A 27,969-nucleotide genomic window follows, 5' to 3' on the forward strand; every position below is an offset into this window, starting at 1 on the left:
TTCAGCTATCTCTCTAGGCCCTTTGCCTGCATCTCACCCCTCCTCCCCCTCCTCTCCTCCTCCCACCTCCCCTTCTCTCTCCCCTCCCCATCTCCACTCTCTCTCATCACTCATCCTGTACCCCATGACTACCCCTCATGGCCTAGGGTGGTGGGGCAAAGCATCACTGGGGCCTCAACCTAGCCACGACTATGCGCACCTCATCTCCCAGCTTGGTGCTTCCCTGTGGCAGCCCCACATGGGGCAAGGTGCGCAGGAATGGGAGGAGGGCCGCTGCACTGTCTGCCAATGCCTGTAGGGGTATGGGCAGGAGGGAATTAAGGATCCTGGCAAAAAGGAATGCCGAGGGGGGGAAAGAGCATCTCCTCTCTGTGCCCTCCAACATTCCCTGCAGGGCCAAGGCCCAATGAGCAGCCTCCTTCCCTAGGGTCAGGACCCTCAGCAGGAGTGGGTACTTCCAGCCCCCACTCCACCGCCTTTTTTTTTTTTTTTTTTTTTTTTTTGCTAAGCCCCATAGATAGGGACCTGAGGGGGCGCATCTGCTGCTCCTGCCTTTTTCTCCCGGATGAGTTTTGCAGCTCCCTGGGGCCCTCTGGCTGTTCTGTTGGAGCTGCTTCTGGGGTGGGGGTAGGTTGGGGGTGATGTGTGGCCCCCCATTTCCCCCAGCCCCCCACCTGACCCTATACCTCCCATGGGAGGAGCCCCTCCCCCTCCCCCTAGGAGGGGGCTGGAGCTGATGTCTGTGTGTGGTGGAGGTCTGCCCTCCCTCCCTGCTGTCACTCTTCCCGAGTCAAGCCCTCATCTAGGGCTGGCAGTGCTTCCAGCCCCAGTCCTCCACCACCCTGGCTGCTGGAGAAGGACACCATGGTATGGAGGAGCATGAGAACAAGGACATAGAGCCGGATCCTGCTGGGGCTGAGGCGGGAGCCCCCAGAGACCGGCAGCAGGGAGGGCTTGTGGCTGATGTGGCCTGGGGGGTCATGGCGGGGGTGGTAGTGGTGGTACTGTTGGTGGTAGTGGTGGAAATAAGAGTGGTGGAATTGCTGGTGGTGGGTTTTGGGGGCCTCAGTCTCCTTGAACTTCTTCTTCTCCGACTCACAGGAGACCCACTGTACATCACAGCACTTGGTTTCCGGCCGCTTTGGCAAAGTGTCCAGCAACCCTGCCAATAGATAAGGAAGGTGTGGTGGGGTGCTAAGGGGACAGATGGCTTTCCTAGAGAGATTTTCAAACCTGGGACTGCTCTGGTAGCCTTGCCCAAGACTCCTTTCCCCCTGTCCCTTAGCACCTTCCCTTTCTGGATACTTCTCTTCCAGGGATCCCAGTTTCTCTGGGATGACTCCTTGGCCAGGGCATGTTGTGGATAGAGATGGCCCCTGTGCTCCTTGGCCCTATCCCAATCCAGGGACCTCGCTGCTAACTCTTCAAGGCACCAACCTTCTTCCAATCTGACTTCCCTGTTTTCCTCCCTGCTCCCACACTCCAAGCTGGTGCCTGCCCTGGGCCCCCCACCACCTCCCTCCTCCCCAGTGCTTTGCCTTTACCTGTACAGATAAAGCCAGGAAGCCCTCCGTACACCATTTCCTCATTATCAGGGAGTATAAAGGGGCACCGGGTCTGCACCTCCAGGCAGTATTGCTTGCAGGGCACCCAGCGCTGGCATTCCTGCTGGGTCACGCTGAAGTATTCTGAGCACAGCCAGGCCTTGTAGACAGCCTGTGGGGAGAGGAAACAGCATCAGCCCAGGCACCAGCCCCGTCCTCTCTCAAAGGAAAGGAAGGAAGGAGGGGTGTGCTTGCCCTACCCACCCAATGCCAGGATCTGGGGGGTGGGGGAGGAGAAGGGTTTGAGTGGAGACCACTACATCCTACTCTAAAATCGCCCATCTCAGAGCCAAAAGTCCCAAGTCCCCTACTTTGCAGTCATCCATGACTTAGAATTTTTTCATTGGTAAAATCGCAAAATTACTCCTATGTCAGAGCTGGAAGGAGTCTTACCAAGCATCCCACCCAACCCTGCTATTTTAAGTTGATCCAAGGAGGTATCTGACTTGTCTGAAGTTACTTATAATGAGGTAAATTTCAGTTCTGTTCAATTCCTGAAACGTTTCCTTGGCTGATGGTGTCAAGTTTCTGAATTCAAGAAAGAGATGGAAATAATAATCCTTGCTCTACCTCATTAGGGTGTTATGTGAATCAAATAATATGACACATACGAAAATGTTTTGTAAACTCTGAAGTGCAATACAAATGTGAGGGGTTAGTTTTAATAAAAACAAGAATCTGCCTTACCAGGCACCACATGTGTTTTCAAGCTCTCCTTAATCCTTGCTCTGTCCTGTTCGCTTCAGCCTTGGTGTGGAGCAGATACCACGTTTCATTTGGAAACTCTGCTTTGCAGTTTCACTACACAGTATACTTCCTGTTTCTCATCTAGACCACTCTTACCAGGCACTGGGTACTAGCTAAGTTTTCCTGCTCTATACTGTTTGACTGTCATCAAGCCCAGAGTTTCTCCACAGTGACACTACTGACATTTTGGATCACGAAATTCTGTAAATTTTTAAAAAATTAAGTAATTAATTAAATTGAAGTAGAATTGACATGCAATGTTACATTAGTTTCAGGTGTACACCATAGTGATTCAACAACTCTCTGCTATACTCCCCACAAGCGTAGCTACCATCTGTCACCATTTGACACTATTATAATATCATTGGTTTTAATCCCTGGCTGTGCCTTTTACTCCTGTGACTTACTCATCCCATGACTGGAAGCCTGTATCTCCAAGTCCCCTTCACTCATTTTGCCCTTCTTCCCATCACCTCCCCTTCTGGCAACCTGTATTTCTAGGTCTGATTCTGCTTTTTGTTTCTTATTCATTTGTTTTGTTTTTTATTCTACATATAAGTGAAATCATATGTGTTTGTCTTTCTTAGTGTGACTTATTTCCCTTACCATGATACCCTCTAGGTCCATCCATGTTGTCTCAGATGGCACAATCCCATTCTTTTAATGACTTTTATTTTCATTCTTTTACATTCCATTATGCAAACACACACACACATATCTTCTTTATCCATTTACCTATCAATAGACACTTGGAAAAAAATAAACACTTGGGTGGGAATCCCTGGGTGGCTCAGCAGTTTAGTGCCTGCCTTTGGCCCAGAGCGCGATCCTGGAGTCCCGGGATCGAGTCCCATGTCGGGCTCCTGGCATGGAGCCTGCTTCTCCCTCTGCCTGTGTCTCTGCCTCTCTCTCTCTCTCTGTGTCTATCATGAATAAATAAATAAATAAATCTATAAAAAAATAAAAATTAAAAAAAATAGACACTTGGGTTGTTTCCATATCTTGGCTATTGTAAATAATGCTGCAATAAACATAGTGATGTATATATCTTTTTGAATTAGTGTTTTTATTTTCTTTGGGTTAATACCCATGGATTAGATACTCCTTTGTAGTGGGAACTGCATTATAGGATATTGAGTGGCATTTATTGACTCTACCTAGTAGTAGCCAGTCATATCCCCCTCCCATTTTTGCAACAACCAAAAATTGTCTCTGTCCATTGTCAAATTTTCCTGAGGGGTGAAAATCAACCCCCATTGAGAACCACTGATCTAGCTCTTTGCTACTGGAAGTGTGGACCTGGACCAGCAGCATCACCATCACCTGGGAGCTTGTGAGAAGTGCAGAATTCCAGGCTGGGCCCCAGACCTGCCATGTCAGCACATGCATTTTAACAGGATGTTCGAGTAACTCTCAAGTATGGGGTCAGCTCTGCCCACACCCTTCTCATATCTTCAGGGGCACCTTCTCATAGTTTCTTGTCCTAGCAAAGGTTCTTAAATTTCAGTCGGCCTCAGAATCCCCCGGAAAACTTGCTAAATAGGCAGATGACACCCTTCAATTCAGCTGCAAGAGGACTGAGGTGGGCTTAGGTATCTGCATTTTGAACAAGGGTCCTGGTCATTGTGCTGCTGGAAGCCTTTTAATCACACTGTGAGCAACATGGTTAGAGCTTCTTACGCTGATTTTAAACATTTACAGTAAAATACAAATAATTTCACTGTGGGCATGAATGTTTACAGTGTATCCCCGCAACAGCCTTTTCCAGCAAGGGGTGGTGATGGGTGCTGGTGGTGGATGGTAGAGGGTTGTAGTGTAAATCAACCCCCTGAGGAACAAAGTGTTGCTTGGTGCTTTGTTTTTTTTTTTTTTTTTATAAATTAATTTTTATTGGTGTTCAATTTACCAACATACAGAATAACACCCAGTGCTCATCCCGTCAAGTGTCCCCCTCCGTGCCCGTCACCCATTCACACCCCCCGCCCTCCTCCCCTTCCACTACCCCTAGTTCATTTCCCAGAGTTAGAAGTCTTTATGTTCTGTGTCCCTTTCTGATATCTCCCACACATTTCTTCTCCCTTCCCTTATATTCCCCTTCACTATTATTCATATTCCCCAAATGAATGAGGACATACACTGTTTGTCCTTCTCCGATTGACTTACTTCACTCAGCATAATACCCTCCAGTTCCATCCACGTTGAAGCAAATGGTGGGTTTTTGTCGACTATACTTTCAGGGATCATTTCTATAGTTTGTTGCTTGGTGCTTTGATCTCTCACTGGCATCTCACATCTAATGTGCTCTAAGTCATAAAATGAAGTTCATTTTTTTTTACCCCAAATCTGCCCTTGCTCCCAACTTTCAACCATTTCAATGAAGTGCCATGGCCAACTACCCAGGTATTCGAGCCAGAAACCTAAGTATCAGCCTTTATTCCTCTCTTTCCATGCATCCCCACATGCAGTCCCTTAGTGAGGCATGCCAATTCTTACTCCCAATTCCACAACTTTGTGCAGGCCAATGTCACCTGTATAAAAGTCTCCTGTTTGGCCTCCCTGCCTCCTATACTCTTCATCTTTCCAATCCACTGTTTACACAGGAGTAAGAGTGATCAGGAAACACCACCAGATCATATTACTCCCTTGCTTCAAACCCTTGAAACACATTTAGAATAAAACCCAAACTTTTTACCACAGACTTCAAGCCCCTGCATAACTTGACTCCCATCTGTCTCTCCAAACTCATTTCCTATCTCTCCCTTCAAGCTCATCATGTTCCACATGCACACACATAGGTTTTCTTTCTTTTCCTTGAAGGTACCCTACTTATTCCTACCATAGGACCTTGGCTCATACTGTTCTCTTGGCCTGGAATGCTCTCCTCCCTGCCTTTTTGCATGGCTAGGTCTTTCTCAACTTTCAGGCCTCAGTTCAAATGTCAACCTGACCCCTCTAGTTAGAGAACGTCTTCTCATTATTCCCTCTTTTTCTTAACTGTTTCTTCACAATTATGACTTTGTCTGCATCCTTGTTTTGTTTTTCTCAGTCAACCTCACTAAAATGTGCGATGCATGAGAGCAGACGTGGGTTTGTCTTATTGACCATTATGTATGCAGCACAAATACATAAAAAATGTCTGTTGATTGAATGGAGAGTACAAGTAAATGAGGAAATGTCCCTACTCTCAGATAAATTCCAGTTTCATAGGTAGATGCATCTAATTTGAATCTATGGCATATGATCTATCTTGTAGGAGAGGTAAACTACTGGCCATTGAAGGGTAGCAAATAGAATAGCTTGGAAAGATTTCAGTGAGAAGGTAATAGTTGAGCTTGAACTCAAAGTAGGATTTTAGATGGGTAGAGATGAGACTAAAGGACATCATTCTAGGCTGAGGTGACAGCTTATGTGGAAGTATGGAAGCAAGTAAAATTCATGGTGTGCTAAAAGTATAGTTTTGTATGAATGGAGGGGGAAGCGTAACAATCCCCTGTGGATGGACATTTAAGTTATTTCCAAGTTTTCACTATTATAAACAATGCTTTGGTGAATATCTTCACACATGTCTCTTGCACACCTGTGTTAAATGTATTTATACAAACTCCTAAAAATGAAATTACTGGGATAAAAGGTATATGCAAAGGAATGAGAAGGGAATGAAAGGAGGGTGTAAAAGATTAAGTGAAAATAAGAGGCAGGGTAAGAGAGAGGTGGATGGTTAAGAAGGGGGCTAAGGTATAGAAGAGAGTGGGGGAAGGGGGTAAAAGGTAGGAGTATGTGAGAAAGAGTAGGGAGTTGGAGGGTAAGAAATGGTGATGATGGGAGTAGACCTGGGAGAAAGAGCAGAAGAATAACAGATGGAGGGTAAGGGAGGCAAAGGTATGTAGTGAGGGTGAGTGATGAAGAGTAAGGAAGAGCAGAGGGATAAGAGGGTGGGGACATAAGAGGGAGTAAGGGGGGGCTGTGAAGAGGAGGGGTAAGAAAGAGGAAGTCACAAAGATGAGGGTAAGAGTGAGCAGCGGAATAAAAGTGGATGAGGAAGATAGGGATATAAGAAAACAGGGGTAAGAAGATGGATAAGAGAGCAGAGGAGGGTAGAAGAAAGAAAGAAAAGCAAACCCCTAGAGCTAAGGGGCCCTCCATCTTTTGGAACCCAGAGGGCCGAGGTGAGGCTCTATCCACAGCCATTGCCCTGCTCTCGGCAGCCTGGAACCAGGGTCCTCTTCGATCTTCACCCTCACACAAGGGTGTGGAATTGCTTCTTCCACCGACTGAGTTCAGAGGTCCCTGTAGGATTCTCCCTGTTCCGTTTTTTAAGATTTTATTTACTTATGAGAGAGAGGCACAGAGACACAATCAGGGAGCCTGATGCGGACTTGATCCCAGGACTCTAGGATCATGCCTGGGCTGAAGGCAGGCGCTAAACCACTGAGCCACCCAGGGATCCCCTCTTCTAGTCTCGAGAAAAGGCCCAATTGGAAGTTGCAGCCCTCTTCCCAGGCAACTGATTGGCCTAATAACAGGCCAATAGTGCTCCCTATGACAGCTGGGCACTCACCTGTATGCTCTGGGAGAGAGGGAGGGAGAAAGGGAAGGAGAAAAGGAGGCAGGGGGTGGGTGGACTGACAGTGGGAGTGTGGCCTTTCTCCTTAATTAGAAGACCCTCCCTCAAGCCCCATACCCCTAGCCTGGGTCACCATCACAAGTGGGTGAGCAGATTGCCTGAGGAGGACACCAGGCCTGTGGGTGGTTAGGCAGGAACAGGCAAGGAGCTAGTGAGGTGAATGGAGGAAGAACCAAAAGGGGCTGAGAGGTAATTCAATTTCTTGGCCTTACAAAGGGCCAGCTGAGGCCCCTGCTGGCTCACCTGCTTCAGAGATGGCCTGGGATCCTTCTCAAGTGAAGGCTCTCAGGACTACCATCTGGGCAGCAAGCCTGCCTTAGTCTCTGCAGCCCTTTCCCCTTACTGGGTTTAAGTATCTTGCCCTGACTTATCAGTGTGAGGACTGAGCCAGAGGGCACCAGGTTGTTTGGGCAGTTAAAAGGGGCAGCCTGAATACTTATCATCCATAAGGATAGGGAAGAGCCAAGAGAGCCAGGGTTAGGGAAGCTGTGGGGTTTGCTGGAGGTGGGGCACATAGGGAAAAGGAAGAAAGGTCTCAGAACTAGACAGCTGTCAGTTGGGAGACCCTTGGAGATCTCTTGCTCTAGTCTTTCAACTTTGGCTGCATATTAGAATCACTCAGAGAAGATGCCTGGGTGGCTCAGCGGTTGAGCATCTGCCTTCGGCTCAGGTCGTGATCCCAGGGTCCTGGGATGGAGTCCCGCATCGGGCACCTGCTTCTCCCTCTGCCTATGTCTTTGCCCCGCTCTCTCTCTCTCTCTCTCTCTCTCTGTCTCTCATGAATAAATAAATAAAATCTTTAAAAAAAGAATCACTCTGAGAGTCTTTAAAAAATGCACTCCAGACCAATGAAGTCAGATTCCTTGAGGGTGGGACCTACACATAAGAGTTTTTCAGAACACCCTAGATAACTTTAATGTGCAGAGAACTATCAGGTTAGCCCCTCTACTTGTATTTTATAGATGAGGAAACGGAGGCCCAAAAAAGGGGGAATGACTTATCTATAGTCCCATAAAATAATGGTAGAAGGAGAAACTTGAAACCCGGTTTCTTGGCTCCGACTCCACGGTTCTTCTTACTGGACAATCCTACCAATGACTGCAAATTCCACACTCAGGGGCAGGGCACACAAGGGCATGGGCGGGGAGGATGGCTGAGAACCATGGTGGCTCTGGGCTTTCGGGCTCTTCAAACTTCATCCCTGGCAGACAAGGCTTCTTCATCATGTGCTTGCCCTTTAAGAAGATGGGTGGGGTTGGAAGACTTGACCTGGAAGTGCCCTCCTCTTCCTACAGAATCCCCTTTCCCACCTTAGGCCACTGCTGGGCTCAGCTGCTGCAGCCAAGTTGCTATGGGAACTGGGAGGGGAAGGAAGCAGGGAGTAACTAGAGGGAACACCAATTAACTCAAAAACGAAGCTGGGAAGGTTATCCCCCTATCTCCTCCCAACTAGGCTGCTAAGCCACTCTTGAAATGGGAATGGGAAAGATGAGGCTCTGCAGCTGTTGGTTGAGGGAGGACCAGGAGAACTTAGAAAGCCTTACCTTCCTGCTTCCTGATTTGCAGCCCTGATCAGGGCATCCTCATTCCTACGCTCCTTTGGAAAGAAGTGTCTGACTTCTCCTGGCCCCCAGGATGCTGTGTGAACCCACACAAATGAGTATGTATACACACGGCCCAAAGCCAAGACTCAGGGCCAGAGGGTTTAGAGGAGGCCATCCTGGACTCCTTGGTTTAAGAGCTGGAAAACCATCCAGGAAGGAGAGCTTCTGTTCTTGCCAACCAGAAAGCCCACACTTTCCTTCTTGGATTCCAACTTGCTAACATCCCGAGGGCCTATTTCCCCATCCAATCCTCCCTACAGACCTTCTCTTTATGGCTGCTTGTTTTCTTAATGTACTCCTGAGACCCTTGGCCAGGAACTGCGGCTGCAGAGCCCGTGGACGCAGAGCAACAATCTGGGCTGAACTTGGGGATGGAACTCATTACTGCCCATAGTACACAAGTAACCACCCTGCACCCATATTTTACTGAGGCATAGAGAAAGGGATTAGTTTAGCCAAAGTCAGAGGCTTGCAAGAAATCAACTACAAAGCCAGGTTCAAAACAGGTACTTTGACAACTAACCCCATGTCTCTTTGCACCACATCCATCAGCACACCTCGAATTTTGTGAGGTACCTCCTCGGGCAGAGCCATGTGCTCCTATTCCTAATTCTTCCTTTCAAGGAATTCAGAACAGGGTAAGGTCAAAGTTAGTCTCCAATTCAGGGGAAGGAGATCAGGGACAGAACTCTAGAGACAGCTGTAGTTCATTGAGATTGGCAGAGTCAGGCTGCGATTAGAGGCATTACCGGGCAAATCCAGGTGGATGATATGGCTTTACTTAAGTGGCTATAAAAATAAGCAACTGCTTTCCTGCTTCAGAGAATGAGCAGTCATGGGTCAAAGTGGCCTGGCCTGGAGGAAAGGCAGGGAAGATGGGTGGAGAGGTGGGTAAGAACGTAAAGCCAGTGAAGTTCCACAGGGACCTCATACCTCCAAACTTCCCAGGCCATTGCTCAAAGGCCAATGGCTGGGTGGGCCTGCTTTGGCCAGGGGCAGTCTGGTCAGTGGAAAAGCGGTGTTCCTAATGCAGGGGTAGCTCTTAAGGAATCTAGATGATCCATATCAATCAGATGAGCAGAGGAGGGTTTATGACCATTCCAGAATGGAAGGGACTGTGCATCATCACTCCACTTCCCTTACTGCTATTGGGATTTCCACTCCAACATCACCGCTGAGCACTATTGTCACAGGGCATTTACTCTTTCCTACAGCAGCCCATATCTTCAGACAACTTTAAGTTATAGAAGTTCTTCCTTCTTTTGAGCTGAGATAATGTCTCTCTGTGGCTTTACTCATGGCTCCTACTAGCTCTACAGTCAGCTTCCTGTCCCAATGGATAGTCCTGCAGTTATTTATAAACTCCCTGAGTGGGGTCTTCCCATTCATTTGTTCATGCAGTGATCACTTTCTGAACATCTTATGAGTATCTGGCACTGTGATGAGGGGCTACATATGATAAAGATGAGACTGCTATCTTCAAGAAAAAGGAGAGACAACTATGTGAATCAAACATTATAAGTCACTGTGATAAAAAGTATGTACTTGGTACAGTGGTAGCAGAGAGGGAGGACTGATCAACTGTGTTTTGAAGGCTGAGAACAGGAAAACATCTCCATGTGGAAGAGGCTTGAGCTGGGGCTTGGACAAAACTAGTAGAACTTCACTAGGTGGACTAGGGCAGGAATAAATATACTTTAAGCAAAAGAATCAGTAGGTATAACGGCCAGGAGGTATGAAATAGTGCTGGGTTCAGACATCATAGGTAATTTAGCATAGTTAGAGGCTGCAAAAGGGGGTGTAATGGGAGGTAAGGCTTCAGAGAAAAGCCATGCCCATATTATGGTATGCTGTGGATACTGAGGAGAAGGTGGACTTCATCTTATAGGCAATTGAATGCCTTTAATGAATTTTAAATAACTGCTTTTTTAAAAGATCACTTATCACTTCTGTGGCTAACTTTTCAGGCTATGTCTGAAAGTGTGGATGATGGAGTATAGGAATCAAGACTGGAGGTAGGACGACTAGTCAGAAAACTATTGCAATGATCTGGAGTGAGAGATGATGGGGACCTCAACTAAGGCAGTAGCAGCACAATTAAGAAATGGAGAGAAGGGGTGTATATGAGAAGAGACATCAAGAAGGTAGAATCAACAGGATAACTTATGAAGATTAGGGAATGAGGGAGAGGGAGGGGTCCAGGATGATTATCAGGTTTCTAGCTTAGATGGCAAGATGAATAGTAGTTTCATTCATTAAGGAAGGGAAATCAGGAGGAGGAGTAGATTTGGGGGTGAAGGAGATGAATTCCATTTTTGACCATATTGACTTTGAAGTCCATGTGGGCCAGCTAGGTAGAAATGTCAAGTAGGCAGTTGGACATAATGCTCTGAGCTCAGAAAGAATGTCTAGGCCAGAGATAAATCACCAAGGGATAAGGGGTTAATCATTAGAAACATGGTAGGGCTATAATTTACACTACTATATGGAGTTAGGCATGACCATATGACTTACTTTGGCCAATGAAATGTGAATTGAAGTGGCATGGGTCACTTTTGGGGACAAGCGTTAAGGGTTGGTATATGATTTGGCACATTCTCTTCCCTCTACTGCTGACTGTGGAAGCAGTATTGAAATGGACCCTCTGTTAGCCTGGGTCTCTTGGTGATGATCATGCACAGATGCTCCTTGCTGACCTGTTTTGGACATGTATTGTGAGCAAGAAATAACTGTTAAGCTTCAGATTATTAGGAGCTGTGTATTACCACAGCATAACTTAGCTCACCCTTAGCTCACTGATAAAGAATGGAAGTCAAAGTGGTTGATATTGCCTAGGGAGAGCAAGCACAAAGAGAAAAGGATCAACAGTAGATCCTTGGAAAACACTACATTGAAGAGAAAGGTGGAGGAAGGGAATCTGATGAAGATGGAGGAGTGGCATAAAAGATTGGAGGAGAACAGAAAAGAGTAGCATTCTGTAAATTAGAGGGAGAGTTTCCAAGAAGAAGGAATGGTCAGCAAATGAGGACTTAGACAGAAACATGCTGGCAGTCTCATCATGGTGAGAATGATTTCAGTAGAGCAATGGGGGCAGAAACCAGACTGTAGCTAATTTATTTTTTTATTTTTTATTTTGTAGCCAATTTAAAAGCAAATGTGAAGGAAGAAAAATGGAGATAGCTATGTGTAGACTACTCTTCTAAGGAGCCATACATTCCCAGGTTTTTATTTTATATATTTTTAAATGTTTTTTTAAATTTAAAGATCTTATTTATTTATTCATGAGAGACAGAGAGAGAGAGAGAGGCAGGCAGAGACATAGGCAGAGGGAGAAGCAGGCTCCACGCAGGGAGCCCGACGTGGGACTCGATCCGGGGACCGTGGGATCACGCCCTGAGCCGAAGGCAGATGCTCAACCACTGAGCCACCCAGGCGTCCCATTCCCGGGTTTTTAAATTATTATTTCATAGGATGTGGTTTCCAGTTCTCTCTTCTATCCTGGTTGTTATATTCAGATGAGTGCCTACTTTTCTGTGTCCCTTGCAAATGAACCCAATTCTCAAATAGAGTTTATCAACACAGTCAAATAGAAGTATCAGCCCTCCTGACTTGGAAGCTCTGTTTCTGTTAATGCAGTCTAAGACCACATTTGCTCTCCTGGGGGCTGTGTTGTGTTCTTCTGGCAATTCAGTGGAGAGAGATGGAAAGAGATAGGTCTGCCTGGAGTGTGGGATCAAAGACAGAGCCTGGATCAAAGTCCTTGCAAGGAGCCCACGGCTTCTGGTAGGACATCTGTAAAAAAATCAGTCCTTGAGGCTGTAGACTCCCTGACAACAGGGACTGTATCTTACTTATCTGTGCATTGTCCTTAGTGTTTCACATCGAACTAGGTATACAGAAAAGGTGCTTGCTAAGTGCTTGAAATCTGAGCACTTGAAAATGAAGCCTCCAACATACAACTAGCCCAGACTGGAGTAAGGTGGAGAACTGCAAAAAAAAGGTAGAAGTAATGAATTATGTAATGTTAATGTGTTTGCATAAATTTTACAGCTCTGATGGGGAAATGGGAGGCATATTAGCAAAAAGTCATATAAAACTAAGCAAAAAAGAGGCAAATATTAACTCCAGGAAAACAAGTTGACCAAGGAAGGAAATGTAATCCAGTGTTCTACATGACTCAGCTGTGAACAATATTTATAGTCCTAATAATGTAAAAATGGAATATTGTCAATATCAGAAATTGTGATATGTCAATATTGGATGTAGGAAGGGAGGGGAAATATGTGTGCACATACAGTGCTGCTGGTAATAAGAGAGTTAAATCCTCCTCTAATAAAATAAAGTCAATAGATATTTAAAACAAAAAAAAATCAAGAAACAGTAGTATTGGCATGCCAGTTTGAAATGTGGGGGTAAATATCAGAAGAAACAATATTTAATTCTGAAAAGTGAGGCTCAGGGGTTGAACAAAAAGCTTCTGTTTTAATTATAAGCTTTGAGATCTATATCATTTAAAAGACATTAAATTACATATATATAATTCACACATGTATACACACACACTGATATTAAAACAGAAAAGTCAAGAAATAGCAGTATTGGCATACCATTAGAAATGTGGAGATAAATATCAGAAGAAAAAGGTAAGAGAATTTCAAGTGTTTAACTCTGAAGAGTGACTATACATATGTAGCTTATACAGGTTTCTTAAAATTACGGACATATAATACTTTGATAAAATGAAAATGAAACAAAAAGATAAACTTACCTGCATCCATGAACCTCCAAGAACAAAACAAAATGTCTAAGATTTAATCTGACCAACTTCACCCAGACTCAGCCCCAAAACTCCAGGCCCTGCACTGTGCAGTCCTGGATCATCTACTCCACCACCACTGCCTAGGCCATGGGATTGGGCCAGGTCAGTTTAACAGGCCAACAGAATGAAAGAATGGTTCTTTTTTTTAAGATTTTATTTTTTTAATCATAGACACAGAGAGAGAGGGGCAGAGACACAGACAGAGGGAGAAGCAGGCTCCACGCAGGGAGCCCGATGTGGGACTCGATCCCGGGTCTCCAGGATCACACCCCAGGCTGCAGGCAGCGCCAAACTGCTGTGCCACCGGGGCTGCCCTGAAAGAGTGGTTCTATAGCCAAAGAGAGGAACTAATATGTGAGGACAGGAGCTGTGGGGGCTTCTGTGTCCAATGGTTGTGCAGGCCACCACAGGAATGTTGCCAGCGCAATAGTGACAGCATAGCTTCCTTTGAGCTGCACACAGATATGTGCACCATAAAATCCCAGTGCCCTCTCCCAGACACAGCTGTCTGCCACACATTGCTAGCCCTGGGCCGAGGCCCAGAAAGCAATCTCTAGCCTTCCTCAGGAATTATTGTGAAACCAGCTCCCTGACCCTACCTCACCTCCTTCCCCAAATGTAGTACCTTGATAGACAGATGAGAGACCGGGGAGAAGAGAGACCTGATAAAAGGATCTGTCAGCTGTGCTTGGTCTCTAGGGATGAGGTGAATCAAGGGTTTGGAGTCCTTCCATCTCTGCTTCTTTCTTCCCCCACCTAAGCTATGTCTTTGTGCCCTCCCTTACTAGAATCTCTCCAGTTGCCTTCTGGCTTCCAATCTCCCACTCCCACACCAGACACTTCACCTCCTGCTCCCAAATTACCTTTTCCTTCTCCTAAGTAGTCCATCCCAGTGTTGTCAATCTCGATTGGGTATTAAACAGTCATTTGGATTAAACACATCTAATTAAGGAGAGAATAATACTAGCTGCCATTTATTAAGTGCTTGCTATAGGCCAGGCTCTGTTCTAAGCAACTGACATTTATTAACTCATTGAATCCTCACAACTACCCCCCCAAGGTGGAGACATATTTGTGGGTGAAGACAGGAAGGATCAGAGAGTTTAAATAACTTGCCCAAGGCCACACAGCCAGTAATAATAATGGCGGCTACCATTTCCTGAACATTTTCCATCTCACGGGTACTGCAGTTTTAAGAGGTTAGCAGGCTGTATGTCATTTAAGCATCACAATGGCCCTATTTCTTTTTTTTTCTTAAGATTTTACTTATTTATTCATGAGAGACACACACAGAGAGAGAGGTAGACTCCATGCAGGGAGCCTGATGTGGGACTCGATCCCAGGACTCTAGGATCACATCCTGAACCGAGGGTAGGAGCTCAACGGCTGAGCCACCCAGGTGTCCCACAATGGCCCTATTTCTTAATTTCAAATGTGAAAAAAGTGAGGTTCCAAGGGAGTGAAAGAATATGCTCAAGATCTCAACAACTATTTTACAGAGGAGACAGATTTCAAAGCCAGATTCACCTGGGCTTCAGTGCCCTAGCTCTTTGATGCCGTATCTCTGTTTCACTATTACCACTGAAGGAATTAGCTCGTTACTCAAACAAAACTTTTTGATGGAATTTCAGGTCAAGTTGGGGAGAGATTTCTAGGACTGGATGGGAGAGTGATTTTCTACAATCAGTGTATTCAGCCCATCTTTTATCGGAGTAAGGTTTTCTTTGTAAGGGGATGTGAAGGGAAGAACATTTTGGGGCTAGGTAGGGGTTACACGTGAGCATTTCCATTCTCCCGTCAAAGTACTCCCTTCTCACTTTTCTCGAAACACACATACAAACACACACCTTGGGAGATGGAGATGTTGAAAAGAGGCAACTACTGCTTTGTTTCACCACCAGCTTCCTAAATAGAGACGAAGGCCCACTATTTATGCTTTAATCTTCAGCAGCTGGTGAAGGGAGTGCAGCTGTCTCCTTGTAGAAAGGTTTTCTTGCCTTTGGACACTAGCTCTCCTGATCCAGGTCCTATCATTTAGGGGCTTCTGGAAATGCCTTGCCCAGGAAGACTCCAGTGCATGAATCCATTCCTTCAGAAAGGTCTCAGGGCACTCTGCCTAATGGCTCCTAACCAGCATGCCTCAGAAATGTTTTGCATTGCAAAGCCTTCGCTTGAGGCAGATGGGGAGTTAGCTAAAGCAGGGTTCCGATTCTGGCCGTGCCAGTGGCTAGCTTTGTGAATTTGGACAAGTCATCAGTAAGGAGGCAGGGGACTCAGCCACTAATTTGCGAGGTGACTATGAGCAAAGTACTTTCCCTCTCTAGGCGTCAATATGGAGCCAAGAAGATGGTCCGTAGGGACGCAGCAGGTGTGTGGAGAAGACAGGGTCAAACATCTTTAAACTTAGTCCTGTGGTCAAGTCCCAGGTCTGCTCTTAGCAGTTATGAGACCTCAAGCAAGTGACTTAAATTTCCTGATCTACATTTTTCTCACCTGCACAAGGAGACAATAAAGGCACCTATCCTTACCTTTCTATAAATTATGTCTGTAAAGCAACTAGCACAAAGTTTTACCAGTGGTTTAATTGCACTGGCACAGATAAGGCAGTACCACTGCCTCCTGGATTTGACCTGGATTCAAATCCCAGCTCCAACTCTTACTAGCTGAATGACCTTGAGCTACTTAACCTCTCTGAACCTGTCTTCTCCTATGAAAAATGGGGATAAATATTTTTGCACTTTACAAGGCACATGTAAGAATGAAGGTCTGGGACAGTTCTTTGCTTTTCCATTCCTTCCTTTCAGCTCTAAGATGGAAATAACAAATGAGAAAAATAGCTGCCACAAATGTGATCATAAAAAGGTTAAAATCATTAATAATACATAAAAAGTACATAAAAATCAATAAAAAACCACAAGACACAAATGGACAATTCACAAAAGGCAATAGAAATGGCCTTATAAACAAGTAAAACAAATTTTTGACCAAAGGAATGCCAAGTAAAAGGCAATGCTATACCATTCTTCAACCCCAAATCAGTAAAGCACTAAAAATATGATACTTAGTACTGGAAAAGGGTGGTAAATTAGTCCCACGCTTTTGGTGAAGGTGAACACTAGAATAATCCTTCTGGAAAGAAATGTGGCAAGAAAGAAATCTGTATGTTGAGAGCCTTGAAAAGGTTAATACTCTTTGATTCTGTGAGAGGAGTCCCAAATGTTCATTCTGCAGAATTAATGTTTATGTTCCCATTTGTATGCAAAACAAAGGAAAGAAAAAGTCATTGTGTGTGTAAATGTTTATGTAAGCTCAGAGAGAGGGGCAGGAAGGATACGCACCAAATTGTTACCATCAGTGACCTCAGGGCAGTGGCACTGGCACTGGGAGGATTATTAATGTTTTCTTTGTACACCCTTATATTGTTAGATTTGGTACAATGAGCATGCTTTATTTTGTGATTTAAGAAACTCAGCAAAGTAGAGAAATAAGAAAAAAATGATTGAGATAGCATTTATTAAAAAAAAGGAGTCAGAGATCTGACAAAGCTTTATGAACAAAGATTCATCACAGCATTAATTATAACAGAAGTTGGAAGTAAAATAAATATCTCACAAAAGGGACTACTTAAATCACACTATCTTCATGCGCTAGAATATTGTACACTCATCAAGACTGATGTTTTTGAATATTTAATTACATAGAAAGATACTCAGTATGACTTTAACAGTAATCGAAAAAGAGCAGGGTAAAAAGAACTGTATGATTTCAACTATGTAAAAATAGTTCTATCTATTAGGATGGCTATTATCAAAACATGGAAAATAATAAGTGTGGGGAAGGATGCGGAGTAATTAAGAATCCTTGTGCACGGCTGATAAAAATGCAGAATGGTACAGCCACTGTGGAAAATAGGGTGGGGGTTCCTCAAAAAGTTTTTTTTCCTCAAAAAGTTAAACGTAGAAATACCATGTGATTCAGCAAGTTCACATCTAGGTATGTACCTCAAATGACTGAAAGCAAGGATTTGAGCTGATACTTGGATACTGATGTCCGTAATGACATTATTCACAATAGACAAAAGGTGAAAGGAAATGAAATCATATGTGCACATAAAAGCTTGTCCATGAATGTCCACAGCAGCATTATTCATAATTGCTAAAAGGTGGAAATTACCTAAGTGTCCATAGAGATGAATGGATAAACAAAATATGGCATATCCAGACAATAAAATATTACTCGACCATAAAAAGGAATGAAGTACTGATACAGGCTACAACATGGATGGACCTTGAAAACATTATGTTAAATGTTTTTAACATAACAAAATGTAATGACACAAAAGGATAAGTAGTGTATGATTCCACATATATGAGGTTCCTAGACTAGACAAATTCATAGAGAGAGAATGTAGGATAAAGGTTACCAGGGGCTGGGGGAAGGAGGAATGCAGTGTTATTGTTTAATCAGTACAGAGTTTCTGCTTGGGAGAATAAAATACTTCTAGAAATGGATGGTGTTGATGACTATACAACATTGCAAGGGTACTTCATTCCACTGAACTATACACTGAAAAGTGGTTAAAATGGTAAATTTTATGTTATGCAGGTTTTACTATAATGAAAAAACCAAAAAGATCTATGTAGGGGCACCAGGGTGGCTCAGTCAGTTAAGTGAACCGACTCTTGATTTTGGTTCAGGTCGTGGTCTCAAGGTCCTGGGATGGAGCTCTGAGTTGAGTCGGGCTCCTCGCTCAGCGGGGTGCCTGCTTGGGGATTCTCTCTCTCCCTCTGCCCCTTCCCCCCATTCCCTCTCACTCTCTCTCAGAAATAAAATCTTTTAAAAAATAAAATCTTAGGCAGCCCTGGCGGCTCAGCGGTTTAGCACCGCCTTCAGCCCAGGGTGTGATCTTGGAGACCCGGGATCGAGTCCCACCACGGGCTCCCTGCATGGAGCCTGCTTCTCCCTCTGCCTGTGTCTGTGCCTCTCAATCTTTCTCTGTGTCTCTCATGAATAAATAAATAAGTAAAATCTTTAAAAAAAATCTTAAAAAAATATATATTCCACAAAAAGACATATTATGAGGAAATACACTATACATTAAGAGGGTCTCTGGGACCTTTTACCTGTTATGCTTCTGTTTTCCATAATTTCTCAAAGACCTTTTTTTAGGTAATTGGAAAAAAAGGTATTTTCAAAAGATTTTGAGTCTACAGTTCTGGAGGACTGACTGGGCTGGAAGTTCTCATTGAGTTGAACACTAAGCAGATATGTTCACCTTTCCCAGATGTGTCAGGTAACCAGGCTATCTGCTGGAAGCCAAATAAAATGATAGGAAACAATGGTAATGCCCATCACCACGCCATGTCCCCTGGTAGGCAGGTGGAACTTGGTGAGCTGGCACTTCCTTCTACCCCACAAGAAAAGCCTAGCCATCACAGGCCAGGGCTCAACAAAAGAGAGGCAGGGGACGTGGGTGTCCAAAGCTCAGGGCAGGGGTCAGCAGGCTCTGGGCTAACAAGGTCTCACTGTTTCCACTACCAGCTCCACTGCACGAGGCCTGCCTAGGAAGGACCTCCTCCCCTCCTGCACCAGTTGGTACTTCAAGAATAAGAATAGTTACCTTCCCTCCAGGCGAGGGGCGCCTGCCTGGCTCCTCCCACCTCCTGTGCAGAGCCTGCAGAAAAAGGAGGCAGCAAACACTTCCTTTCCTGGTAGCCATCCCCTGTCACTCTCCCAAAAGGATACTGGAATTGTTACTGAGTTTCAAGGATAAGAGATTGGGAGTGCTGAACAAAGAGGATGCTGGTGGGTCCCTACTTTGCACCTGAACTACCCCAGGAGGTCCTAAGCTGCCAGGAGGCCTTGCTTGACCCCCTCTGAGGTCAGCGTGGCTTTGCAGCCCAGTCTCTCAATAGCCAGCTGGGCATTGCTTCTGACAGCTGGAGGAGATCATTAATATATTCTTTATACATGTATGCTCTGGGGAAAGAACAGACAGACCTGATTTTGTATCCCAGTCTCCCTACCTTTTGGCTCTGTGGAATGGGTGGGTCACTTCCCCTCACTGAGCCTCAGTTATAGTCATTTGCAAAGTGAAGATAACGGCAGTAACTGCCTGCTGGCATGATTGCATTTATTTATTTATTTTTATTTATTTATGATAGTCACACCCAGAGAGAGAGAGAGAGAGAGAGAGAGAGAGAGAGAGAGAGAGAGGCAGAGACATAGGCAGAGGGAGAAGCAGGCTCCATGCACCGGGAGCCGGACGTGGGATTCGATCCCGGGTCTCCAGGATCGCGCCCTGGGCCAAAGGCAGGCGCCAAACCGCTGCGCCACCCAGGGATCCCGCATGATTGCATTTAAATGAGTTTATGGACACATATAAAGCCCCTCTCATCTCCCAGGCACTCAAAAGCTTGCAGTTTTCTTTCCCCCTTCTTGGGCACCAGTCTGCCTAGCCCAGAGGCTTGTGGCTCAGGTTCCATCTTCCTTCTCCAGGATCCATCTGAGCAGGAGCTTTGGTCCTGGCAGCCCCAGTCACTCTGTAGTAACGCCTTTCCTCCCCAGGGCCAGCTGCAGCTTGCCTGTGCCCTTGCTCTCCCCTCTAAGTAGCTACCTGGCTCAAGGTGTCAAAAATCCAGGCTTTGCTGAACCTCCTCTTATGCCTAGGGAGGAAAGTTTGATCCAGCATCCCTGGCCACCTGCATACACTCTAGTCTGTGTGCCTGTAACCACAGGGAGCACAACACGCGCAGTCCCCTGAGACCTCCCAGGTCAGCATTGGGGAATGGTGCTTCTGGAAGCCTGTCTTGGTCTAGACCCCTTAGAAGCTGCCCCTGGCCTTCCAGTGAACAGCTGCAGCTGGAATCTGTGTGTGGCCGAGACAGGAGCTAAGGCAGGGGTGGGGAGTAGGTTTGATGCCCAGTTTACATGGGCACAGAGCAGGTAAACAGCCTCAGAGGGTGGAAACACTAAATAACTGCCCTCAGGGACAAGATTTTCTAGGGCAAACTTCCACCCTTGAGCCTGAGATGTCCTCCTACATACCCACCCACACACCAAGGGGTGACTGTGCCCTTTCCATGAGGTACCAATGCCTGGTGTGGGGGGGAGATGACACACACCCACAGGACTTAGAGGCACCTTCTCAGGCTTGTGAGGTCTTCAGAGATCCTTGATCCTCTTTTTATTGTCAGCCCCGCCCACCATTTTCCCTTTCCCACCCCTACCTCCACTGCCTCCGCCCTGTTCAGTAGACTCTTCCAGCCAAACCATGAAACTAAGTGGGAGGCTGCTGGGCTCACCTTTCTCCACCTAGCTCCCCCCCCGCACCCCCACCTTCAGGAGATACCAGTGTATCCTTCCTGGAGGTTCCCGTTGCTATGGTGACTATAGTAGTCAGGCATCAGCCTGCGGAAAGGATGGAAAGTAGCCATGAAGAAGACTGTGTGTTTGTGTGTGTGTCTGTCTGTGTCTAAGTGTGTGTGCATGCACACAAACACTGTTCTGCCTTGAGCAGTTAGGGGAGAAGGCAGGGAGGACACAGAAGCAGAAAGGGAGGGGGGAGGAAGGAAGGGTACAGAAGAGGGGACTAGAAGATGGAAGGGGAGGCAGGAGAAGGCACAAGGATGAGGGAGGTGAGGTGTGAATGGAGTGTGAGAGATGCACGGGTAAGGGGGCATAGACATTATTGAGGGCAAGAGGCACAGGGCAGGGAGGGGAGCTGGGGGGAAGGCCAGAAGAGGGGAAGGACATGGGTTAAGAGTTAGGAAGGGTATGTGGTACAGATGGGTGATAAGGGGATAAGGTGGGATGGGTGATGGGGCAAGGGGCTAGAGATAACTGTTGGGAGAAGTGGGGGTTGGGAGTGTGTAGGGGTGAGGATTAGCAAGTGAGGCATGGGGTGTGGTCTTAGGAAGGGTCTGGGGAGATCTTCTCAGAAGAGATGGGAAAGGTTATGGGGCCACTGGTATGTGGATGGGGGGTGTTGGGTGTGGGCTAAAATTTGGGAAGAATATGGAGCTGGGGTGGGTCAGGATGGGGGTGAGGTAGTCTGGAGAGGTGTGGGCAGCACGAGGTCACTTTTACACTCCTACATTTAATCCACTATATCCTTGTCTGAGCTATTACACATTGCCTCTTCTCTGTCCCAGAAGCCCAGTGCTCACATTCTTGAGCAACAAGCTTCTGTGGATTTTGAGGCTTTTCTCCAATGGAGGCTTTGTCATGCTTCCCAGAAGGCCATGTCTTGAGTACTTCCCCCTTCCTCCCCCGCCCCCTCCCCCAGCACAAACCAGAGCCCTTTTTGCCTGGGAGAATCATCGATCAGGGAGGCTGACTGCTGACTGTGAGGCTCCACTCCCAGCCTGCAAGCTTGGGTGACAATAGGGACTGCTGGCCACCTTAGAGCATCTGCCCTTTGCCCAGTGACCTGAAGTCCTTGCTCTTAGTATCAGTGTTAGCCCAGGACTCCTGCTTGGCAGGAAAGCTGTGACAGGTGGGAGGAGAAAGGAAGGCAGTGAGGCAGAAACAGCTGCCAGTCAGAGTGGAGGAAGAACAAGGTCCCAATGGGTATGGACATAAGGCGAGGAGCCGGCTCTGGCAGTCCCCCTTCCTCTGTGTGGAGGTGTCATGCCCCTCTCCAGCTCTTCCCATTCAATGCCACTGTTCAGGGAGCAGGCTCTGCTCATGGGGCTTCAACCTTGCATTAGAACAGACTTAGAGGTCACTTGGCCAACTCCCCCCATAACCTGGAGTCATCTCCACAGCATTTCCTTCAAGAGTCTGCCTGTGTCAGGCCAGATGTTTCCTGGGAACAGGAGCTCACTTCCTCCTAGGGCAGTCTGTTCCCTCTTTGGAAGGAAAGAAGCTGTTAAGTGTGACTTAAGCTCTTAAGTGTGACTAGGCCACTCCAATGTGCCAGGCCTAGGTACTGTGCAGGCTTGTCATTAATAATGACCTCACAGAGCTGTTATGATGAATTAGCTCCAGTTTATAGATGAGAAAAGTAAGGCTCAGAGAGTTGAAAGCCCCTAGCTCAAGGGTCACACAGGGAATAGATAAAAGAGCTGGGTTTGAACCCAGGACATTCTAACTACAAAGTCACTTTGGGGGTAAGCAAGACATGCCTCTTTTGTACCATGACAACTCTTCTGAGATTTAAAGTCAGAGACCACATCCTCCTGACTCTCCTCTTCTCCAGGTGAAACAGCTCCTTTGACTCTGTCCCGGAGAACCTGGGTTCCAGCTTCCTCCCCATCTGCTCAGTGTGAGATCCAGAATGAAACACCCAGTCTGCCCAGGTGGGTTCGGGCCTGTTCAGAACAGAATATAACTATCACATCCTTCCTTGGCACCAACCTTTACTTCTGTGGCCCTGTGGCAGGTAAGAGAGTTAATTGTCCTTCTCTTGGGCTTCTATCCCTTCTTGAATCAGAACTATGAGAGAAGGAGCCAGGGTTTTGTTTGCATTTCCACCACTCCCCCTAGTTGCACTGTCCTAAATTTTAGGTCAGAGAGGGACAAAGGTGGGAACAGAGGCCATCGGAACCAGCAGGGGTGCGGCAGGGCTGGGAGGATGGAGAGCTGTGGGGGAGTGAGGCAGCTGTCCAGCAGGGCTGGGAGGAAGGGCCAAGGGTAAAGGGAGATGAGGGCTCAGGGGCTGTATGAACAAGAAGATAAGGGTGGGGTAGAACAGCAGCCTGAGTTTGGAAGAGGCCAGGGTGGGGATGGGCATCGGTCTGCCTTAGTTAACATCCTTGCTGTGCAAGAGGAAGTCAGTCGCACATTAAGGAAATGTTGCAGCTGGTACTAAATTGGGAGGTGTCACAGGCAGCAGTGAGGACAGGTATGATTCGTGGGGCCCCATATGGCCTGAAACAGGGGCAGGCATCGCTGAGGGATGAGGGAGAACAGGGTTTCTGGAACTGCCCAGGAAAGATCTGACTGAGACGCTCAGGACAGGCCCCAGGGCAGGGTGTGCCCTCCTGACCCTGGAGCAGAGGCTCCAAAAGCTTGGTTTCCTGGCCTGGGCTATGGGCTCTCCACCCAGGAGAAGCTTTGAGGATGAGGCATCATCCCAAGGGATCCCCTTTGGGGTAGGGGCTGGACAGGAGGGCTTAGAGCCTGGGGGCAAGCTTGGGAATGGGCAAGAAGGACTGGGATAGAGGTGGAGTGGTGGAGTGAAGGGAGAGGGGCTGCAGGTAGAAGCATGAACAGGGCTTCCTTTTCCCTCAGTGCCCATAAAACAGTGGAATCCAGAGTCATGTGGGTGTAGGCCTCAGCTGGAGAAGAGTGGGAGACGCCAGGAGAAAGCTGGCACTGCCCTTCTCCCAGCACAGCTGGCAGCAAGAGAGCAGGCGGAGTTCATTTGAGAGGGAGAAGAAGAGAGTGACAGCGACAGCAACAGCGACAAGGAGACAAAGGAGAGCAGGGAGGGCCCTGGCCATGGGGAGCTTGATGCGAGGCTATGGCAAAAGCATGCCTCTGCTCTTCTGCAGAACATGAAGGTTGCAGGCCCGGCACTCCTGTTCATCAGCTAAGTGACCTCAGGGCAAAGGGCTCGATCCCCCTGCACCTCAGTTTCTTCGTCTGTAAAATGGGGATGATGGTGCTGGTATCGCCATCCTCCCTGGGCAGTTGTGATCTTGTAATATTTGTGAGAGAGGTTAAAACGCTAAGTGAAACACCAATGTCAGGTGTTATATTATCATTACAAAATGCTAATAGCTATCTCTTCCCACTTAAATCTCATGAAGGACTCAGGATGGGGGCAGAGCAAGGATTATGGATCCTGTGTTACAAATGAAGAAATGGAAGCTTAGGAAAGTGAAGTGACATGCCCAAGGTCACACTGCTAACAAGTGGTAGAGGTGATAAGGCCTCCCAAATCCAAGGCACTGGTTGGCTTTCTTCTCTATCAAACTGCTTGGTAAAAAATAATTAATACGGGGGATTATTATTTAGTGTGGGATCGGACAGAGCTTGGAGCCAACTGCCACAGGGGGGAAAAACCTGAGGGAAATTTGTAGTGTGGTCTCTCAGTCAGACTGGTAACTGAAGAGAAGAAGAATGACTGGGGCCACAGGACCGGAGGGAGGGCCACAAAGATAGACATCCTTTATTCTGTCTGCTGTGGACCATGCCCCTCCACTTTGGCTGAGTGTGTATCTGTGACTGACATGGAGGGTGTGTGTCTCTCTAGATGACAAAATGTGTCCTCCTTCACATGACACTTCTTCTGCCGCCTGACACCGTAGGGAGCTGTGTGTGTGTGTGTGTGTGTGTGTGTGTGTGAGAGAGACAGGGTGTCTGCTTCGATGGCACCGTTTGAGGATGTGATGACCTCTCTGTATCTCTGCATGACTTTGCCTGGGGTGGTGGTGGTGGTGTATGGCAGTGTGTATTTGTCTGTCTGTACACCTTTAAGAAGTGGAATATCTCATTTGGTAGTGTGAGTGAGGCAGTGAGTCAGCTGAGGCTGAGGGAGGCGGGAGGGAGACTGCTAGGTTACGAGAATGGGGAAAAAGGAGAATGAGAAAGTGAAGTCAGGAGCAAGGAGCTAGCCCTTTCCTCCCCGACCCCTGCCTAAATCCTTAAGGAGCCCACCAAGAGCATGGAACCCTGAAGAAGTCCACAAGGGTCGCATTAGATGGAAAGGAGCACTTTCTGCCCCTCCCTGAGGCCTCTGAGGGAGACAAACTAGGATAGGAGTCTCTCTCCAGCTCTCAGCCCCCAGTTCCAGGATGAGTGGGGCCACCACCCCACCTGGTCTCTTCTTCACTTGACCCTTTGGCCTTCCTATTCTCTTTTCTCCCAGAGGCAGGTCACCTGGCCAAGCAGAGCAAACAGAGCAGTAGCACCACATCCCAAATGTTGATAGCCACCATGCACCTATTGTCCAGAATGACCCTACCGAGGGTCAAGAAGTTTCTCCATACCCAGCTCTTCCCTAGGCAGGCCTGTTCTGCAGTGGCCTCCCCTCTCCTCTGGACGCCTGTCGCCAGCAGCCGGATAACCAGCTTTCCCTCCACTGCTACCCCAGTGTGTTGGGAAGGCATTGGGAGTTTTGTAATGCACCAACCTCCAGTGGCCCTCCCACAAACCGCTGTGCCCTGTTCCCCAACTCCTGTTATCAGGGAAGAGGAGCTGGCAGGTTCCCTACTTGAGAGAAGACAGGCACCCCTGGGTGGACTATACCTCGGGTCATCTAAGGTCACTAGAGCCCCGCACCCCACCAGCTGGAATGCTTCTTCTCTCAACCACTGGCAGGGGCCAGAGGGTGGACAGGTTAGGTTGCCAAATATTTTTTTAAATAAATTAATTTTTATTGGTGTTCAATTTACCAACGCCAAATATTTTTCCTTCCACCTTTGGCCTTCCGCCTCCAACAGTCAGTCCCAGGACTTTCAATTCTGACTCAGGAAAGGAAGGGGGCACCACTGGTGGAGGATGGATGTTGAGGGGTAGCCAGATCCGTCTTTCCATCCCTTTGTCTGTGACCCCTCCCACCTCATGCGGGGGCGGGACACCTGGAAGCCCCAGTCAGAAGGTGCCCAAACCCGGAATTAATAGAAATTGGCTGGGTGGTTAAACTGACCTGAATCCCTGAGGCACCCTTCTCTGGGGAGGGTCCCAAGGTAGTACTCATGGTGCCCTGCTGTGAACGGTGGGGATGTTGGAGGAGGTGAGGTGGGTGGAGGGGGAGACTTCCTTTTCTCTCTGAGTCTCACCGCCACCGCTACCGCTGCCGAGAAGGAGGTGTCGTGCCCGCGGACGCCAGTCCCTACCTTACAGCCTTTCGTGCAGGACCGGATTGAGTACTCTTCTGCCTGTAAGTATTTATGCAGCACGAGGTCGAACTCGTCATATTTTTCCTGAGCATGTCGGTCGAGCCGCTGGTATGCCTCGATACAGTTGCTACAAACCTCCCAGGCCCCGGAGCCCGGGCTGGCCACTACAGCCAGCAGGTCCCCCAGCAGGGTGTCCAGGCTGCAGTCCAGGCTGTCGGGGCGGTCCATGCCCAGCAGCAAGTCCCAGACCGTGTAGGTGTCGCAAAAGGAGAGAGTGAAGTTCCGAAAGTGGCCTTTGAGCAAGTTTTTTTTGGCGGAGGGGAACTCGGCCGGGGCACGGGAAGGGGAGTCAGGGGGCCGCAGTGGGGGGGCTGGGGTTGTCGGTTCAAAAAGTCTCTGCAAAGATTGCAATTTGGTGCAAGCTGCATCCAGCCCCGTGGGCTCTGGGACGCCACCGCAGTCCGGCCTGGGACCGGCAGCGGGGGCGGCTTTGGTCAGGTTGCTGTACTGGGGGCCGCAGGTGCCCGGGGGCGCGCTGGGCTCGCCGGGCGGCGGCGGCGGCGGCGGCAGGGGCAGCACCGCGCGAGGAGGCATCGGCTGCCGCTCCCGGCCGGTCCCCCAGGGCGGCCGCATGGCGCTGCTCAGCTCCCTGGCCCGGGGCCGGGCCCCCGCGCACAGCCACAGATGGTCAGCGAGCAGCACGGTGAAGAAGAGCAGGGACGCCAGGGACAGTCGCCATCGCTGCGCCCGCTCAGAGTCAGCGCAAGGTTTGTCGCTCGGCCTGGGAGCCCAGCAGCAGCAGCAGCAGATAGTCAGCGCGGCGGCGTCTTTCCCGGGCCACATCCAAGCGCCCCTGAACATATTTCAGGGGGGGTCCGGGCCGGAGGGATCAGGCGGGCGCGAGGCCGGACAGCCGTCACGCGCGGGCGAACCGGCTGCACGCCGCTCCGCGTTCCTCCGCGCCGTCCAGGCTCTACCTCGGGGGCCGCATGGTGAGGCAGGCCGGCCGGCCGGCCCGGGGCCCCGCTCAGGCCAGAGTCGCAGGGTGCTCTCGTGCCGTCCCCGCGCTCCTCCCGCGCCCCCTCGCTCGCAGCCCGGGCGCTGCCGCCCGGCCCTCTAGGCACTGCCCAGCGTCCCGGCGGGGGGCTGTGCGGGGCACTGGGGCGGTGGCGGCTGCGGCGGCGGCGCCGCACTCCTCATAGTGTCGGGCCCCTCAGCTGCCCAGGGCTCCGCGCCACTCTAGTTCGCGCCGGCGGCCGCCCGGCTCGCACTGTGTTCTGGCCGTCTCGGCTCGGCGCAGCTCTGCGCCCCTCAGCGCCGCCGTGCGGGCCCGGCCACCACGCTCCACTCGTTCGCCCCGCGCCGCGCCGCGCCGCTCCCGCCCGCCCGTCGGCCAGCCCGCCTGCTGCCTGCTCCGCGCGGCTCCCTGCCTTGCTTGCGCCCTCCTAGGCCCGCCGGCCGGCCCGCTGCCCGGCCCTTCGGGCTTCCCTCGCGCTCTGGCCGTTCGCCCGGGCCGGTCCCGGGCCGGCTCCGCTCCGGCTCCGCGCCTGCTGCTCCCGGAGTTCCGGCTCGGGCGGGCCACCTGGCTCCCTGCGGCGCCACAGGCGCCGGACCCTACACCGGGCTTCACTTAGTGCGCCGCTCGCTTCCGTCTCCCGTTAGCACCGCTGTGGCGGCCGCCGAGCCGCACGGCCCCGTGGCTCCCGCTGGCCATGCCCCCTCAGTCTGTCGCCATCTTCTGCTGTGCGGAGAACACCTTGAGAGCCCGTGTGCGAGTGTG

At 48.7% G+C, this 27,969-nt stretch overlaps 1 protein-coding gene across 1 annotated transcript; it reads right to left on the reverse strand.

Moving 5' to 3' along the window:
* Nucleotides 1-92: 92 nt before the first annotated feature.
* NALF2 (NALCN channel auxiliary factor 2) lies at nucleotides 93-27,969 on the reverse strand. Its single transcript, XM_055337402.1, has 3 exons — nucleotides 26,187-27,969; nucleotides 1,545-1,716; nucleotides 93-1,162 (listed from the first exon to the last, which is right to left on the reverse strand). Exons 1-3 carry the CDS (start codon nucleotides 27,048-27,050, stop codon nucleotides 777-779), a joined length of 1,422 nt encoding a protein of 473 aa, XP_055193377.1. The 5' UTR covers nucleotides 27,051-27,969; the 3' UTR covers nucleotides 93-776.

This window comes from Nyctereutes procyonoides, unplaced genomic scaffold (assembly GCF_905146905.1).
Source record: "Nyctereutes procyonoides isolate TBG_1078 unplaced genomic scaffold, NYPRO_anot_genome, whole genome shotgun sequence".
Classification (NCBI taxonomy): domain Eukaryota; kingdom Metazoa; phylum Chordata; class Mammalia; order Carnivora; family Canidae; genus Nyctereutes; species Nyctereutes procyonoides.

Bases quoted from the DNA above. Each gene is read 5' to 3' on its own strand.
- NALF2 (XM_055337402.1), bottom strand. From the start codon at position 27,050: ATGTTCAGGGGCGCTTGGATGTGGCCCGGGAAAGACGCCGCCGCGCTG. The intron at 1,717-26,186 runs GTAGGGACTGGC...CTCTCCCCACAG, and splicing joins CCTGCACGAAAGGCTGTAAG to GCTGTCTACAAGGCCTGGCT. The intron at 1,163-1,544 runs GTAAAGGCAAAG...ATCTATTGGCAG, and splicing joins TCCTGGCTTTATCTGTACAG to GGTTGCTGGACACTTTGCCA.